The sequence below is a fragment of the Chiroxiphia lanceolata genome, chromosome 3, assembly GCF_009829145.1.
Source record: "Chiroxiphia lanceolata isolate bChiLan1 chromosome 3, bChiLan1.pri, whole genome shotgun sequence".
NCBI classification, from domain to species: domain Eukaryota; kingdom Metazoa; phylum Chordata; class Aves; order Passeriformes; family Pipridae; genus Chiroxiphia; species Chiroxiphia lanceolata.
In genome coordinates, this window is record NC_045639.1 from 8,881,286 (window position 1) to 8,899,523 (window position 18,238).

At 52.0% G+C, this 18,238-nt stretch overlaps 1 protein-coding gene across 1 annotated transcript; it reads right to left on the bottom strand.

The window, feature by feature from the left end:
* Positions 1-481: 481 nt before the first annotated feature.
* LOC116784183 (glycogen phosphorylase, brain form) lies at positions 482-18,237 on the bottom strand. Its single transcript, XM_032682500.1, has 20 exons — positions 17,916-18,237; positions 15,667-15,768; positions 14,054-14,132; positions 13,126-13,229; positions 11,734-11,865; positions 9,218-9,329; positions 8,144-8,226; positions 7,112-7,255; positions 6,675-6,767; positions 6,418-6,564; positions 6,132-6,295; positions 5,696-5,810; positions 4,896-4,997; positions 4,614-4,761; positions 3,970-4,028; positions 3,118-3,259; positions 2,581-2,788; positions 2,026-2,160; positions 1,791-1,857; positions 482-1,548 (listed from the first exon to the last, which is right to left on the bottom strand). Exons 1-20 carry the CDS (start codon positions 18,156-18,158, stop codon positions 1,396-1,398), a joined length of 2,532 nt encoding a protein of 843 aa, XP_032538391.1. The 5' UTR covers positions 18,159-18,237; the 3' UTR covers positions 482-1,395.
* Position 18,238: the final 1 nt, after the last annotated feature.

Here is an 18,238-nt window from a genome sequence, read left to right on the forward strand (position 1 = left end):
TTTGTGGCTGCTGCCAGCTCTGGGAAAATGGCTCTCCTGGAGCCCAGAGGGTCTGTGCTTGTAGTCTGTCTGCAGCTGAGGCTCTGCTTCTCCAGAGGAAATGGGGGAAATGGGAGCTGCCTGTGAGATTTCTAGTACAGGAGCCCTGTGTGCCATTTGCAGGGTAAACCCAACACAGCGACCCCCATCCCAGTGCGTATAGTCAGCATGCCTGGGGTACCAGTAAATAGCTTTGGCTGGAGTTAGCCTAGTGCAGCCACTGGTATCAACTTCTTCCTGCACACCCTGAGCAAGACTGACCACAGGCATGTTGCCCCCACGATGGTGCCAGCACCCCAGCATGCCGTCAGCTGCACGGGACCATATCCCATGAAGCCACAGCTGGGGAAGGACAGCATCAATTCAGGAATCATGGCCTGAACTTGTTGCAACCTGAACCCAGAGGTGTGGAGTAGTCACAAGTCAGTCCAAAGTCAAACCAGCAGGTGTTCAGGTTGTTTTAATGATCTGGTGTCACACAGGGGAGTACTGGTGCACTATGCTGCACTATGGGTGTTAAACTCTGACCCCAGCACTGGGAGGGACACGTGGAACAGCATGACCCTGCTGTGGAGGAATGCCAGAGATGTGATCCATGTCCACCCCCTGGGTAGCACCCAGCCCACAGCTGTACCTGGAGAGCCAAGAACCAGAAAGATCAGCCACCCACCTGGCAGTGGTGGCTCTGGTAGCCCTCTCTATGCAGATATGGAGCCTAAAAATCCTTGGAGTGGCTTGGTTACTGGGCCTTTAGTTAGCAAAGAGGTGTGGCAGGAAACTACGGTAAGCTCTGTGGCAAGGAAGTTGCTGATCCCAGGCTCTCCTTCTTGTGGCAGTGTTTGACATTGGTGACTGCCCTGGGCCCAACTGCTTTAACAGCCAGCCCCACCTTCTGTAGGTGTTACTGGGGAAAGGGTTGGCCTGGGAGGCAGAGTGGTTTCTCCCTCCTCTAGTTTTGGGCCTGGCAGACCCCCAGAGGAGGATGCAAGACAGGCTTTGTTTTGGCTAATCTTGCTTGTGGGGCAGGGTCAAGGAGGCCAGGCCCTTCCAGGCAGGGGCTGAGGGGAGGGTTTAGTTGGAAAGCCCTTGTTAAGCATGGAGCACAGCTTGGAAGACTTATCCATGGTCATCTCACTAAAAGCACTATGCAGCACATGCAGGTTGGATACATGGGTGCAAACACAAGGTCCTTTCTCATGTCCCCCAGCTGTTGTTCCTCAGTCAGGGCTCCTCCTCACAGCATCCATCTGCCCCCTGAGGGAAAGGCCTTGGTTCTGCACAGCTGAGCCCATCTGACTGGTGGTGAGGCCTCCTGGGCTGGGAGCCTATTCCTCCTTCCTTTCCTCTGTGCGTGCATCAATCTCGGGGGAGGTTGGGGGGGGGGATTTTTGTGGCAGATGGCTCCACACCCCAGATTTCCTGGGCATACTCCGTGATGGTCCTGTCACTGGAGAACTTGCCCGAGCACGCAATGTTCCTGATGACTTTCCTAGTCCACTCGCGGGGATCCTGAGGAGAGGCAATGTCAGCAGTCAGTCCCTTACCCAGCTCTGTCCCAGCTCGCAGTGTTCCAGGGCACTGGCTGTGCAGACCTGACTGATTTCAATGCCATGGTGTGGGGCTGCCAAAGCAGCAAAACCTGCCTTGCCCTGCCCAATGCCCACACACTGTGGCGTCTGTGAGAAGGGCTCCCACTCTACTGCCTTGGCCAAAGACCCCATCCCTCCCACGCAGTAGCGGGCATGTCTTACCATGAATAACTGGTCCACTTGACCTTGGCATTTAATGTAGGCCTCATAATCTGCAAACACCTTAAACCTGAAACCCAAAGCAGAGTAGGGCTGGGCTTTGCCTTCTGGGAAGGACAGACATCTTCCTGTGGGCAGGCAAGGCTCAGCCCCTGTGCAGGAGGACCCAGGCCAGCAGAGAAGGAGGCTAAAGCAGGCTGAGCGCAGCCCACCAAAGGGAATACTTCCCAGCGCTCACCTGTCATGGTACATGAGCATGTTCACGACATCCCCGAAGCAACCAGGGTCTCGAGGGGAGAAGAAACCGCTGCTGATCTGGTCGATGGCCTGTCGCAGCTCTGGCAGGCGCTCATAGTACTCCCGGGCGTTGTACCTGTGCCCAGCAGAGACGGGCTGTAGGAACTGATGCTCTTCCTGGGGCCCAGCACCCGGAGAGCAGGACCTGACTTCTCCAGGGGCATGGAGGGCAGGTAAGGATGTTGTATGGCTCCTGAGTGAGGAGACTTGTTCCTGGGTGTGTCCATCAGAGCACCCTGCTAGTGGCTCCTCGACCAGTAGCAGTGCCTGAAACACTTTTTGCCCAGACTTAATGTCCCATTCACAGCCACTGTGCTCTGGACAAGTTGCATCCCTGATGGACCATCCACGACCCAGCCCCAGACAGAGGCTGCCTCCAGTCCCCTGTTTTTTCCTGCTCCAGAGCTGCCCAGGGAGGAAGGTGTCCCTCCCAGAGAACATGGCTCTCCCTGCCAGAGCTGGGACCTGTATCTGAAAAGCCCTGGCATGTACCAACCCTTTACGATCCAGGGCCTCCACATCCTCCACCCGCATGCCAAATATGAAGAGGTTTTCTTCGCCTGCCTCCTCAGCCATCTCCACGTTGGCCCCATCCATGGTCCCAATGGTGAGGGCCCCGTTCACCATGAACTTCATGTTGCCAGTACCTGAGGCCTCTGTGCCAGCTGTGGAGATCTGCTGGGAGAGATCCGCTGCTGGGATCACTGCCGGGTGTGAGAGAGGGAGGAGTTAATCTTTGGTACACTGCAGCTCCCCACAGCCAGGACAAGCCTGGACATCTGCTAGTGGCCCTTCTGACCTCAACCTCAGCCCAAACAGCATGACTTTGGGGCCAGGCTCAGCTTTGCCATGACCCCATGCAGTTGCTGTCACTCGTGCAGAAAGCTGGCTTCCTGACCTTTGTGGAACCCTCAGGCCGTTCCTAGGGGACAGCCAGCTGTCCTGCCATAACAGCCTCTTAGGCCAGCCAGTTCCTGGGCTTAGCTGGGACATGCCCAACTCCTGACATATGCTTACACAAGACCAGACATACCCTTCTCGGCCAAGGATACCCGGTAATTCTCCAGGAAGATGACCTTGAGCTTGTCTCCCACATAGGGATCGTTGTTGATGACATCACCAACGGATGTGATGAGTTTGATGATCATCTTGGCCATGTGGTAGCCAGGAGCCGCCTGAAGAAGAGCAGCCCAGAAATGGTGAAGGCTTATAAAGGAGAGCATGAGAGATACCAGCGTGGGTCCTCACTGCAGGGAGAGTCTGGGCCTGACCTCTGCTGTTCACAGAGAATCATAGAATGGTTTGGGCTGGAAGGGACTTTTAAAGGCCATCTAGTCCAACCCCCCTGCAATAAGCAGGGACATCTTCAACTAGACTAGGTTGCTGAGAGCCTCCTCCAACCTTGAATGTTTCCAGGGTTAGAGCATCTGCCACCTCTGGGCAACATGCTCACATTCATTGTAAAAAATTTACACTTTAGATCTAATGTAAACTGATCCTTCTTCAGTTTAAAACTACTATCCCTCATTGCAACAGGCCCTGCTATAAAGTTTGTCTCCATCTTTGTTAAAAAGCCCCCTTCAAGCACTGAAAGACTGCAATAATGTCTCCCCAGAGCCTTCTCTTCTCCAAACTGAACAATCCTAATTCTCCCAGCCATGATTTAGCAAAAACACCCTCATGGGAGGAGAAGTCCTGAGCCACGGGGAAACAGTGATGGGGCCTTGCTCAATCCAGTTAGTTTGTCGAGGCGTTTCCTGAGGAGCCCAACAGCAGACACACACTGGGTAACCTACAGTGGGCCCCACCAAGCCACAGAAAGGGGACAGTACCTTTCCCACACCCTCACTGAGCCATGCATGCACCGAGTCTGGAACGCATTTACCTTTCCTCCAATCATAATAGTCCTGGGCACACAGGATTTGGATGGATTACTTCTGATGCCTGAAAGAGCAGGGACCTTTCTTCAAAATTTTTCAAATTTGAAAGGTCAATTTTGATCTTAAAAAAAATTAAAAAAATCTTCACAGCTGCATGCATCAGAGGTGGGCCGGGATCTCAGCCCATGTCACAAGGACCCATCAAACTTGCAGGACTCTGAAGCCAACCAGACATCTGCTGGAGCTGTAGTGGGTGAAAATTGGCTGCAGAATCCTTGAAGAACTACTCAAGCTAGCACAATGCAGAGCTCAAATGACTTGCCTCCCTTAAGGAATGGGCAGAGGCCCAAAATATACACTGGGAAGTGGGACTTTAACTTGCATCAGGCCAGTCTCAACACCTGCAGAACAGGTGTAGGGGTTACCTGGGCACCAGCTGGGCTGGAGATGTGGGCTGTGAGCTTTTCCTCAGAGCTCTGTATGACCCTTCAGACATTTTGTATTCCCTCCTGGAGAGAAGCCCTTCATGACAGGAGGGCAGAGGTAGGCGCAGGAGTCCCTGGCCATCAGCTGCCATAGTTTTACATGGGGAGCCTGGCAGTGAGAGGTTGGGGAACGCTCCTTATGTACCAGCCCAGGCAGGACTTACGGTTGTAGAGGGTGATGGCATGCAGGCAGTTCAGTAGTTGCCGCTTGTACTCATGGATTCGCTTGACCTGAACATCAAACATGGATGAAGGGTTGATCTTCACTTTGTACTGCTCCTCCAGGTAGGCTGCAAACTTCAGCTTGTTCTCCTGGTAAAAAAATATGAGAAATAGGCATAGGTTCTCAGGGCTTGCATCAGAAGTGAGTATTTGCTGCTGGGATGTTCCTGGGAGCATGGTGCCTTTAGCCTTCTTCCGCCCACCCCACCTCCAGTGCACATTACCTGTTTGACTTTTGCCACATCCCTGATAAAAGTCTCATTATTGATGAAATCCAGTAGCTTCTTCAGCTGGCTCAGATCTGTGATAAAGCCTTCCCCAATTTTCTAAAAGAACAAACCAAGAGAGGAATGTCCTACCCATGAGGCACTTCACCCCGTCCACAACTGCACCTCCCCAACAGAGATGACACAGTCCCACTGGGAACTGGAAGATGCAGTGTGGCCAGGAAAAGGGGCAAAGTTTTATGATGAGGTTACTTCTCTGTGTCATCAGGGAGCCCAATGGAAATGGGGCACTTGGAAAAACTCAAAGAAGCCTCCTTCTCTTAAAGAGCTTTAGTGGGAGGAAGGAGGATGCATGCACATGTGCTAGGGCCTCCTGGAAGCTGGAGAAACAGATGGGCACGACATGAACATACATTTAATTACAGGATGATATTCAGCCATGGCATGTCGCAGGGTGAAGCAAAAACCTGTGCCAAAGGGCCTGGAAACAGAACTGGGGCTGGGGCTCCAAGGGAGCTCCATGTGCCTATGAAGCTGCACACTTTTGCTGACACCATGACGGTGCATAGTCACTGCAAGGGCAGGGACCAGATCCAAATTTCTGCAGCTTTTTTTCACCAACTCTTCATCATCAATTTTAAAGCCCGGCCAACCTCACACCTACAGTTACCACAGGTGTGCACCTCCCAGGCTGTCCCCACACACACCTGCCAGGTGTCAGCCTTGGGTCTGATCAGACCACAAGAAGAGGTGATCAAACGGATCAGGCTCAGCCTCTCACTTCACATATGACTCACCTCAGCAATAATGTCGGCCAGTCCTGGGTTGCACAGCAGGAGCCAGCGCCTCGGTGTGATCCCATTGGTCTTGTTCTGAAACTTCTCTGGCTCCAGCTCATAGAAATCCTTGAATCTGGAACATCAGGGAGCTCTGAACCACCCACCACCACCCAAATCTTCAGCTGGGCTCCCACTGTGTGTGCTCCTGACTCAGGGCAGACTCTGTTGATCTCCCTGTTACAGGTGTGAACTCTGTTGCCTCTCGCCCCCTTCCTCAGCTGTACTGCCAAGAGTTTCACCAGATCTAAAGGGAGAGAGTCTCCCCAGCCTGCCATATCCAGCAAGGCAGCCAAAACAGACCTGGATACCTAATTGCCCCAGAGAGCTCTCCACAGCTTGCAGGCAAAACCCAGTGAGTGGAGAGGGTGCATGCCTTGAGCGTCCCCCAACTCACACTGAGTTCTTCACGATGTCCGAGTGGATGCGGGCCACGCCGTTGACTGCGTGGGAGCCAATCACGCAGAGGTGCGCCATGTTAATCCGTTTGCAGTCTCCTTCCTCGATCACCGACATCCTCCGGAGACGGTCAATGTCCCCCGGGTAAAGAGCTGCCACACGCTGCAGGCAGGGAAAGGGACGTTAGTGACGCAGCCATAGGACCTAGGAGCATTCCCATCCTAAGGATGGTCAGATCAAGACCCCCTGAGTTCCCACAGCCTGTGACCAGCCCCGTCCCTTACATCGAGATGCATTTGGTTGAGGGCATAAATGATCTCCAGGTGACGCGGCAGCAACTTTTCAAACATGGAGACTGGCCAGCGCTCCAGGGCTTCAGGCAGCACAGTGTGGTTGGTGTAGGCACAGGTCCGTTTTGTGATCTCCCAGGCCTGTGTTACAAACAGCAGGTTAACATACACGTGTCCAGGCCAGGAGGGGAAAGGAAATCCCCTCCTCTTTCCCCTGAAAGGTTCTCCACAGACCTCTTAGCTCTGCTTACCTTGTCCCAGTCCACTTTCTCCACATCCACAAGAATCCTCATGAGCTCTGGTATGGACAAGGCAGGGTGGGTGTCATTTAGCTGAATAGCCACCTGCAACACAGACTTGCTGGTCTCAGTTCTGGCAGTGATAGGACTCTGACAGTGCACAGGTTTGGCATGAGGGTCAGCCCCAAGTCTCTTCTTGTGACACACACCCCCCAGAAACAGCCAGAGCTCTCAGTAATGGAGCTACTCAAACTTTTCAAGTTTTGCTCCAAATTGCAAATTTCCCCTGGGAAAATAGGCCCAGAGTTCATCTGTTTTACAACCCAATTGCCAGGGTGTTTGTATACATGTTTGTATACATGTTTGTATACACTTGGTCCTGAGTGTCCTGCTTTCCCTCATGTAAGGTCTGGCTGGAATGTCCCCCAACCCTCTGACCACAGACTCACCTTGTCTGGGAAGGTTTCAAAGCATGTTCTCACGGGGTCTCGACAACCAAATTTGGAGGACTTAAAGCGGCGGATGATGTCCTGGAGGGTGGCAGCCACCACAAAGTACTCCTGCTTCAGCCGCAGCTCCTTGCCTTCAAAGAACTGCAAAGAACAGCCATTAGTGCTGCAGCTGCCACACCCATACCCACTTGGCAGCCAAACCCCTGGAGATGCTCCTATCCACTCTGATGGGCTTCCCAACAGGCCTCACAAGTTCAGCACCTCATCAGGGCAAATGTGGATGTTTCTCATATGTCTCTGATGGGGACAGCAGCTGCAGGGACTGACAAGGGGCTTGGCATTTCAAACAGCTGCCCCCAGAGAGAGCACCACATCCATGCTACTCCTACAGAGCCAGCGCAGCTCCCTCCCTTGCTGCAACCCTCCTTTGCAGGGTTTTTGGATAAAGGATTTTGGGCTCCCTGCAACAGCCAGGAACTAGGAGTGTGTCTCTGGACACACCAGCTGCCTCTCACATACACTATGCTGGTCTATTTTAAAGCACCAGCATGAATGAAAGAGTGCAGGGTAAAGTGCAGGGGATGATGAGCTTTTCCAGCACAGATGCTAGCCCATGACTAGATAGTGAGGGTTCTTCCCTTTTGGACCCAGTGTCCAGTGAGTGCTTGGCCTGGGACAGACCCTACAGTGAGAAATCCCTTGAACTGAGAATGGAACGAGTCCCCCCTATATAAATTGGCATAGGCCTTCAAGTTGAAGGAGTAATATGTCTTCCTCTTGCAGCAGGGAACAGAGCAGCTACACAATCTGGGCCAGACTCTTAGCTGCTATCAGTTACCAGAGACCCTCTAGAGCCTGCAGAGCATTGTGTGTTCATTGGAAATTACAGGGACAACCTATTGTATTAAACCAAAACAATAAACATCAGGTGGCCATGACCTTCCAGTTGCTTGCAAACAAGGAGATGCAAGGAACCTGCAGGAAAGATGATTCTGAGCAACAGGAAAGAGAGGCAAGAGAGTCACTCACATTATCATTTGGGTACAGGACTCTGGATATGTTTTCTGCCAGGTTTCTGTCCAATACCGCCTCGATGTAGTCACCCATATTGACTGCAGCAAGAGAGAAATACACACAGCACTCCAGCAGCCATAGAGATTCAGGCAGGTAGGTCCCTGACAGTGCACTTTTTGCTCATAGAGAGATTTTGTAACATGACTATTCAGGCTGGAATTAATGGAATATAACGGGAATGTATGTGTGTGAAGGGCACCAGAGTGACAGGAGGAGATGGGACAAGAGAAAGGTACATCTCCATGTGCTTCTCAAGACACACATATCAGGAAGGAGACAGAAACTGAAGTCAGATAGCAGCCAGAGAAGGCAAAAGAAGGAACTGAGCGATCAGCCATCTTGCTTAAGAACTAAGGAGAAATGCGGGCGGGCAAAGAAGCATAAACACCACAGTCACACTCAGCTCCTAAAGGGTATAACAGGCTCATCAAAACCAGCTCACAAAACCAGCTCACAACTGCCGATCAAGAACTGAGGAGACTCAGGAGCTGTTACTCCATGTCCCCCACACAAGTTCTCCTGGCAAGGCTGCTTGGACACACAAATCTCTGCACTTGACAGCATGGAAGAATAAATCAAATCAGTCTAATCTAAAACCTTCCCCTTCTGTAACAGACTAGCACTGACATTTGGTGTGTTAGCTGCCCTATATCTGCTCTTCAGCACTGCAATTAAAGCCTGGAAAATGCACCTAAAGCAAACCAACGGTAAGGTGGGCTGTGCTGCTTTTTTCCATCAGCACTGCACAGAAAATGACCCTACACAGAAAGTTTGCAGCTCATTTGGTGATGTAGGGAATCCAGTAGCAGGTGGACTGGGGGAAGGCATAGGGCAGGTTGTGAGAGCATGGTAAGTGTGATGGAGATGAAAGGAGAAAGGATGGGTGTCCTGGTACATGAGGGCTCTGGAAGTAGTTGGAGATACGGATAAAGCAGGCCAGATGGGTAGTGCTGTGCCAGGTGCCATGCACACAGGAACAACTGTGTCCCAGCCTGGCCAGAAGAGAGGCTGTGGAGGGACAGCACTTACACTCCTGGAGGTTGAAGTCATTGGGCGCCTTCGCAGACCACAGCCTCATGGTGTTCACAGTGTTGTTCTTGTATCCTGGTACTGGTGTGTCGTAAGGCATAGCAAGGACAACCTGCAAAAGGACAGTATCCCCCTCTGGTTAGCAGCACAATAGCCTCGGAGAAGGCAGGAAAGTGGCTGAAACCCCTGCAGGAAGAATCCAGAGGACACAGACAACTGGCTGTGGTAAGAACCTCACCTCACTAAAACACTCCTGCTGAGTTTCACAGACTTTCATGGTGTCATGGGCACCAACTGGAGTTACAAGCCCATCAATGAAATGCCAAAGAGAGTTTCAAGCAGCCTGCTGACCTTCCTATACCATCTGGAGTACCTATTAGTTATTGATCAGAGCAAGCATCCTCAGCTGCCCACTGTGATTCTGTCTGTGCTGGGGTAGAGCCAGGGCAGCTAGGACCTTTGTATTTCCACGTGGGATAAACTCCACAGCCTGAATCCTGCCCATTAGCTTTCTGCAACCTGCCAGCACCATCCCCAGAGTGATTCAGGGTTTGTTGAACCTGCCTGGATAAATTCACTGAGATCTCCAACACCTGAACTGAAAGTGAGTGTGAAACTATTTGTGCAGTTTACAGATGATGCTTAAGCCTGAAGATCCTGTACACATGGCTACAGGGAGTAACACTGGGGCTTCCAGCTCAGATTACACTAGCTAAGCAAGGCATGAGTGTGTTTACAAGCACACTGATGTGCCAACACCTGTGTGCCTCCAGACCTATTGCCAACAAGGTGAGGCACCCTGAACTCAGCCTGGAACAAAGAGGCCAAGGGCTTATGTCAGCAGAGCTGAATGGTACTTGCAGAGCAAGACCCTGATCCTGCAGCATGAAGCCTGGGCCTCCTCTCTGACACTGGCAAAGAGAGCCAGCATCTTCCTAAACAAGTCAATCTAACGGAACACCAGGCAGAGACTGTCCTGAAGATGTGAGAAGCAGCAGAGAACTGCAGAAGCTGCGTTCAGAGAGCAGGGAAAACTCTATTATGGTCCTGAACAGCCTCTTTGTGCTGGCATCAGCAACACTTCTCCTCTGGGATCAGCAAGAGCTCAAGCTGCTATTACCAGCTCTGAACACAGAAGCAGGCAGAGAGCCTGCCCAGAGACTGGAGCACACATCACATGAACTCAGCAATGCTATATTTGGAGACTGTGTCTTCGGGTTTTTTGAGCCTTTCCAACTTGTTCCCTTAACAGCACTATCTGAAAATTCACTTCCTTGTAGGAAGCAATGTTTGGGATCCCTGAAACCCTGGACAACCATTAGGACCAGAAGAGAGAGATGTTGTAATGCAATGGCACTCGGTCCCCAGGTGGATGCCTGCTGCACTCGGGGACCAGAGAGGTCTGGCTCCAAGATGCCTCCAAGATATTCACAGGGCTGTGGTGTTGAACCCTTGCACTATTTGTGCTGGGAGTGGCCTAAGTCACTGCACAGCCTTGGACAACCAGACCCCTGGAAAAAGACCTGGTTTATTTCTCCTCTGAGCAGGCCCAGGTGACTCTGAAACTGAGCTTCAGCTCTTGGCACTGAAGAGAATGGCTGGGCTCTGTGACTGTGAGCTCCTCGGATGAACCAAGCTGGCTCATCAGGCTGAGAGACTGCTGGAACATCACAGGAACAAGGCTAGGTCATATCCGTGAATCCCAGAGAAATTAATCATCCTTCCTTCCTCCATCCTGGGCACTGCTTACACAGGAGAGGCTGAAGCATCTTTGATCCTCTTAATAGACCTGTGCCTCTTCACAGCTTGCCTACCTCAGCTGCGAGATGGGAATGCATCTGTGATGCAGCAGCCTGTGCCCTGAGCAAGCACGTGCTCCTGAAGTACAGCACTACTTCCTCAACTGTGGGAGGCTGAAGGAGCATTTGTGCTCCACAATGCCACAAAACAAGGCCTCCGGGCAGACTGGAGACTAGAAACCACACCTCCAGCCTCCCCTGACAGCACTCTACCACTTGGGCTTGTCTGGGAAAGAGGAACTTGCTCTGATCACAGGAGTTAAACACCCACAATATTGCCCACGCACAGCAGCAGCACTTAGAACCACCTGCAAAACTACTGAGTGTGAGTGAGCAGTGACCAGGAGCAGTGCAGAAGGAATCTAGCAGAGCTGCCAGGGTTCTCCAATTTGTCCTCCAACATAAATCCATTCAAGACTGTGGGGTTTCACCCTGGAGATCAGCAGGGAAGGAGGCCCCAAATGATCGGAAGTTGTTGAGTATCATCCCTCTTTTTTCTCAATTCCTACTGCAACAAATCAACAAAAATTTTTTTTCCTCAAATCATTTAGGCTACAGTGTCACTTTCATAATTGCAAGGGTAGCAGAGAGAGTTTTGCCAATCTGGGAGAGAAGTAAAGCCTGAACCCCTCAGGCAGTCCAGGGTCAGATGCTCCCCCTCCTCACTACCCTGCCTGGTCTCCTCCAGCCCAGCACTGACACAGATGATGGTGGTACCTGGGTGTCGATCCACTTCACACCCTCAGGAGTGTGATCCACACGGCCATAGAAGTGCACAGGGAGCATGTACTCTGGGCGAGCTTTCTCCCAGGGATTGCCATAGCGTAGCCAGTCATCCGCCTCCTCCACCTGCAAGAGGCAAAAGAGGTTCAACAGATGGCTTGTGTCTACAAGTGAAGGCTAAATAAGGCTCTCCGAAGGCAGACCAGTTTAAAAACAAAGCTCTAGTAAGCTGGCTTTAAAAATGGATATGCAGAGGCCTCTAGAGGACAGCTGGGCTTTCCAAAACTTAGATGTCTGCATCCCAACTGGTATAAATAAATCAGCCTCTATGGGCTTTGCAGCACTGTTCAGGTTTAAGCCATCCAAACTGCACAGACCACTGCACTCAGTCTGTCTCCATGCCTTTACATCCAGTTTGATTGTTACACTTGGGATGTGGCACCCATTGGTGCTGTTCCTGGCCACAAGTCACCCTCTGTAATCTAGGTCTGTAACAGGGAGGGTTTTTCCTCTCAGCTGGTAACAGTGGCAATGTAGTCAAAGTGAACCCATCAGAGTCACCAAGGTTGATGTTATCCAGGAACCAGAGGGGCTGAGGCACTTGGAGAGATGCTTTGTGCCTCCAGGCATTTCTCTGCCGGGAAGGGGAGGAGAGAGGGAAGGGCAGCTCTGAGCCACAACCCAGCATGCCACCACCCCCATTCTTTTTTAAGTAACATGAAGTCAAATACAGCAGAAGCTTTCTTCCCTGTTTTTACCATTTATAGGGCCTAGCATTGCAGCTTTTTTGTGGAGAAGGAGGAAGAAACAATCTTCAAACCTCTCACTATTTTAGGGGGGAAAAGGTACTTTATGCTCAGAAGCAAGGCATGTCTCCTCACGGAAACAACTTCCAGATATACACTAAGGAAAACTGCCAGCTGGGGCATTTTAGCTATTTTCACTACAAAATACTATGATCGCTAATGCTACAGGAAAGTCCCTGTTTAAGGCCCTGCTGCCAGTGACCCAGGGAACCCACAGGAGCAGCAGCACCCCAGGCACTTGCCCGTGTTCCATTATGTTCAAATCCATCCTTCACCAGACACCTGCATGAGGTATTTAGGCACATCTCCATCCTTAGTCTGACTCCTTGCCCACTCACTGCCAGGCTGGATGGGACTCTCGAGTTGTTGCAGCTGTGTCATGGAGCCCCAGGCAGGGAGACCTCTGGTCTCAGCCATGCCCTGTGGCTCAAGTTCCACATGATCTTGCCCAGTGATGGACTCATATGCCCAGTTTAGGAGCAGCTCAAGGCACAGCAGTGCCAGGCCTTGTCCACAGGCAGAGGTGGCCACTGCAGTATAAAACAGAGGGAGAAGAGCTGACCTGAGTTTCCCAACGTACCTGCCAACCGTCGACAATCTTCTGATTGAAGATACCGAACTCGTAGCGGATGCCATAACCGTATGCTGCCAGGCCCAGCGTGGCCATGGAGTCCAGGAAACAGGCTGGAAGAGCAGAGCAGGGTCATGCTGCAAGGAACCTCAATCCTCTCTAGCTGCATTTGCTACAGTGTGCTGTGCATGGAGGTGAGGGGCTGCCACAGCCAGTATTGCTGGAAATGTTTATTAGTCAGAGAAAATCTATGTGCAGAAGGGACAGAAGGAGAATGACTGCAGCAGGACCCTATGTACATCCTGCCAAGCCATCATGAACCCCCCCAAACTGTTGGTGGCAAGAAGAGGTCACTAAAACACTAAATCCAGCCTTGTTGCAGTGAGAGCTCTTCTAAACTTGCCTGCGGTGCTAATGCCTTGCTGTAAGCCTGCCTGCCCAGTGAAGCAGGGCTTCTGACCCCAACTCACTGCACCACCAGCTACTTAACTATCATTGTTTCTAAAGAAAACCTTTCCAGCCCTCAGTCCCGGCAGCTCTGGTAAAGATCAGCCCCAGCATTTACTCCACACTGGGGAGCTCTCATCTCCAGCTGTCCCATGGGACAGGCAGACTAAAATAGCAGCCAACAATCTGTCTCTGTGATAGCTGCTGAGTGCCTCTGAGAAGTGAGAAATTTCTCATAGAGGTGAGGAGAAAGGCTCCAACAGCCTCTTTCAGCCGCAGCCCTGCCTTCTGCGCTGCAGAACACACACCTACATCTCCTGGATGCTCTCACTGTGAAGGGGGCTTGTTTCTGGCCAGCCAGGAACAGGCATGAAGGTACCATACTGCTGAAGGCCTGCAGGGCAAAAGGCAGTGGCGAGGGTGTGACAGCTTCCACCCTTGGTCCCCGTGCACTCTGCAAAAGAAGGGGGCTTCCCTCTCCCTGTATTACCTGCCAGGCGGCCCAGGCCTCCGTTTCCCAGCCCAGCATCTTCTTCAATTTCTTCCAGCTCCTCCAAGTCCAAACCCAGCTATTGGAGAGAGCCACAGCAGAACATGTCACCACTCAAAACCCATGTCCTGAGCTGTTCTCCGAGGAGGCCAAACACAGATCCTAAAAACAACCACACTGTGGGAAATTAAGCCCACAGGGTCTTTGCTCCGTCCCCACCACTCCTCACAAAGCATCTCAACAGCTCCTGGTCCTCGGGCAGCCCAGTTAATTGGGAAACAATTTAGCACATCATCAAACACCCCTTTCCTATGAACTAGGTTTCCTTAGAGACTTCAAACAAAACACTCATCCCCTGGCAACCCCCCATGCCAGGAGGCCCTTCAACCAAACTCGCCATTGGAGACAGGATGGTGAATGGTCAAGCTGGTGTGCAAGGGACCCCCAAGTCCAGCAGGGCAGGTCATCTCTCCGCTTGCATCCATCAAGTCCTTGAGAAAGGGCATGACCAGGCTGGCGGTAATTACTCTCTGTGCTTCCCATATCCTGTCCAGCCTGCAGTCGAGCTCCTTGGCCGCAGTCCATTGCTGGAAGTGGTTGCCTGCATCCACTGTTTGTTCTCTGGCCTGGGGGCCACTGCCGGATGAAGGCTAAGCATGCCAGCAGCAAGGACTCTCCAGGAGTCAAGAGATGCTGCCTCCTGGAGGGCAGCAGTATCTCACCTTGGTGCCAGGGGGGACAGCAGGCTGTTAAGCCAACACTGTGGCTGCTCCCCAAACTGTTTTCCCAGACTTCAGTGGTCTGCAACCACAAGATGGGAAAGCCTCATGCACAGGGTGATGGGGACACCAAAAATGAGGCAAATTCTCTCACTGACAGAGTCATGCCGGATAGGACACCTCCCAACACACCTGGGGCCGGGGGGAAGAGGCAGGGATAAATAAAGCCTTTGGGTGAGAAAGCCAAAAAACTCACATTCTGCCAAAAAATGTCACTGAGCTGCTGAGAGATGGCTGCAAGTAACGATATAAGTAACCATGGCCTCACATTTGTGATTGTCTTGGCGATACCAATCTGTGTCTTTTTCCAATTAGAAATCATCTGATTACATTTTACTTCAAGTAAACAATTTCCCTCCTTTCTCCCTTCTCAATGATTAACTTCTCTCTGGCAACTCTGCTGCTGTGCCTTGTAAAATGAAATGTAATTTGGTGTTTTGGTGCTCCAGTTTCCTCTTTTGGCCCAGTTTCTCCTATCAGTCTACATCGCCTGTGGTAAGCAATCTTCTCTCCTGCTAACGGAAAGCTCTTTGCAGCCTGTGACTCCTTAATCATTTGGGATACTGGGTGTTGTTTTCTGTATACACTTCTGGATTTTCCCATTCACTACAGGAAAACAGTGGTTTGAAAAAACCGTACTCTAACTCCAAGGCAACCAAGGGTCCCCACACTGTCTTCTGTAGGGAATGAAAAACACTAAGAGAGAGCCAAGCCTCGTTTTGTACAGTCAAAAGAACACAACCTTAGGGTAAAGCCCTGAGAAATAAAGATACCCATGCCTCTGCATGGAAAAGGTTAGCCAGTACCTCAGGGGGTTACCCCCCAAGACTTTACCTGGTAAATGGCTTCGTCACAAGCATTCTGCAGGCCCAAATTCACCATGGTGTTCTGCAGAGTGCGACCCATGTAGAACTCCAGGGACAGGTAGTAAATGCGCTGGGGAGGCAAAGCAAATCGCTTACACACAGCACAGCACTTTGCTTTCACCAAAGTTGCTTAAAATGAAGAGCAGACCCAAGCATTTTCCAGAGTAGGGATGTCTTCCCAGACTGGCTCTTGGCGCCTGCTCCTGAACACCACGCACCACAGTTGTTTGTCAGAAGAATCTTGCACGGGATGCCGGCCAAGCCTCCGCCACGCATCTCCCTGCCAACAGCCTTCTATAGAAAAATCTCGCTGCCTGTTAAGTGTTTCCCTAATTAACTCAGGGCAAGAATTATCTAGGATCCTGAATAGTATATTTATACACTGTCAGGCTCAGCTGAGGTGATGTTTACGCTGGGCTTTTAAAGTTTTCCCAGGCTAGGCTGAAGCTGATCCAGAGCCTCCCGAAAGCCAGAGTGAGACCCCTGCCCCACACAGGCTGGCTGGGCCCAGGACCAGCACCTTCCTGCTGGCAATTTTCCAGCACTCCTATCACATAGGTCTTCCTGTTCTCCCCACACTGAGTTTCATACGTTTCATCCTGTTGAACAAATAAACTGTCCCAAGGGTGGCAGGGTTCCTGGCACAACTGTGCACGACAGGCTGCTCCATTGTGACCCTCCAAGTTTGAGAGGAGCCACGTCTGTGCCACGAATGCTAACGAAAGCCTGTGTGTGGGATAAGAAACAGGCTGTGCAAACTTTTGCCCTCACTCAGATTTATTGCTGTGGATATTTTCATAAACAAACAGGAATTTTTAACAGAGCAATAACCTGACTTTAAATTGTGCTTTCCCTTGAATCTCCTTCCACTGTAGCTTGGATCCTTCCCTGCTAAGCAGCAGGATTACCCACTCTGCCACCTCTGCTGGGAGTCTGAAAGGGTCTGTCTATTCCCTGGGGCTCATCAGAAAAACCAAAAACATTGCACAATTGCACACATGCTCTGCCCCTTTCAGTCTGCCACAGAAACACATTCCTAATGAAAATCTAAGGGTGGGGGACAGTAAGAAAACTCGCTCCAAGCTCCTCTGAGCCTTTATGGGATCTGTACAATTCCTTCTGTTGCAGCAATACACATCAGGGCACATCTGTGTGAGCAAGGATAAAAGCCCCATGCACCAGTGTAACTTCCAGTGTATGTGCAGCCATTCCGTTGTGAAAGTGCACTTTGCTTTTTGTGTCAAGGCAATATTCATAATATTGGGAAACGAGCTGACTCAGGGAGGCAGCTGCCTGCACAAGGGGAAGGTATGTGCCTTTCCTAGTACCTGCTCTCTGTGGCTCTCCACTCAAATGCTGGATCAGGTCTCAATTTAAATGTCCTGCAGCCCCCAGCTCCTCCAGCATCGCTGTCCTGACTTGACAAGTGGGAAGAAACCCCAGGGTTTGGTTACCTGGGAGAGCTTGTCTGTTTTCACAAGGCAAGAAACTCCTCTCCGGTCTCAAAGCCGAGCTGCCTGCATATTCTGCAGGAGTGAAGTCAGGACACGGCTGTGCTGAGGCATGTGCTGAGACATGGAGGCGACGATGCCCACAGGGGACACCACCGTGGCAGTGCCAGTGCAGGACGTGGCCGCGGTGAAGTGTGCACAAGATTTAGCACCAGCAAGGCCCATGGAAGGGCATGCTCAGAGTGGGATCACAGGGGACATGGCTGCAACAAGGTGTAGGGGATCACAGGTATGGGGGTTTTTGAAGGAGGACAATGCTGCAGCAAGGTTCATTGAGACAAGGCTACAAAAGAGTTTGTGGGGACACAGTTATGGCAAACTGCACAAGGGACACAGCCATGGTGATGTCCATGGCAAGATCTGTGTGAGGGACATGGCTGAGCCAAGGCTCATGGGGACACCGCCACTGTGAAGTGCATTCAAGGGACATGGCCATGCTGCCATGGGGACATGGCCATGGCAATGCCCAGGGGGACACAGCCACAGCAGAGTGTGAGGGATGCAAGCGTGACGATGCTCACAGGGAAGATGGTAGGATGCACGAGCAGCACGGCCATGGTAAGGAGCCATGGTGCACACAAGAGACAAGGCTGAGGGAATGCCCATGGGTCATGCCTGGAGTGACACCCGCCAGGGGGACACGGAGACACACCTGCGAAGAAGGCACAGCCGCCGAGCCCCAGTCCCTTGTCCCCCCGGCGCTCACCTTGGGGTCCCGCTCGTAGTAGTGCTGCTGGGTGCGGATCCAGCGCCCCACCAGGTGGTCGCGCACCGTGTGGGCCAGCGCGAAGTAGTAGTCGCGGGGGGTGGCGACGTTGCGGTCCTTGACGAGGGTGAAGTGGAGGTGGCGGTTGAAGCTCTTGCGCACCTCCGCCACGTCCCCCAGCCCCGCGATGCCCCGCACGCTGATCTGCTTCCGACGGTCCCCGTCGCTCAGCGGCGCCGCCATCCCGCCGCCGCCGCCCCGCCGGCTCCGCCGCTGCCGCTGCCGCAGCCGGGGCCGGGGCAGGTCCGGGGCAGCCGCGCCTG

Excerpts from the sequence above, each read along its gene's own strand:
- LOC116784183 (XM_032682500.1), bottom strand. The coding sequence starts at position 18,158 with ATGGCGGCGCCGCTGAGCGACGGGGACCGTCGGAAGCAGATCAGCGTG. Across the intron at positions 5,811-6,131 it reads GACATCGTGAAGAACTCAGT|ATTCAAGGATTTCTATGAGC; the intron begins GTGAGTTGGGGG and ends CTGATGTTCCAG. Across the intron at positions 2,161-2,580 it reads GAGGCCCTGGATCGTAAAGG|GTACAACGCCCGGGAGTACT; the intron begins GTTGGTACATGC and ends TGCTGGGCACAG.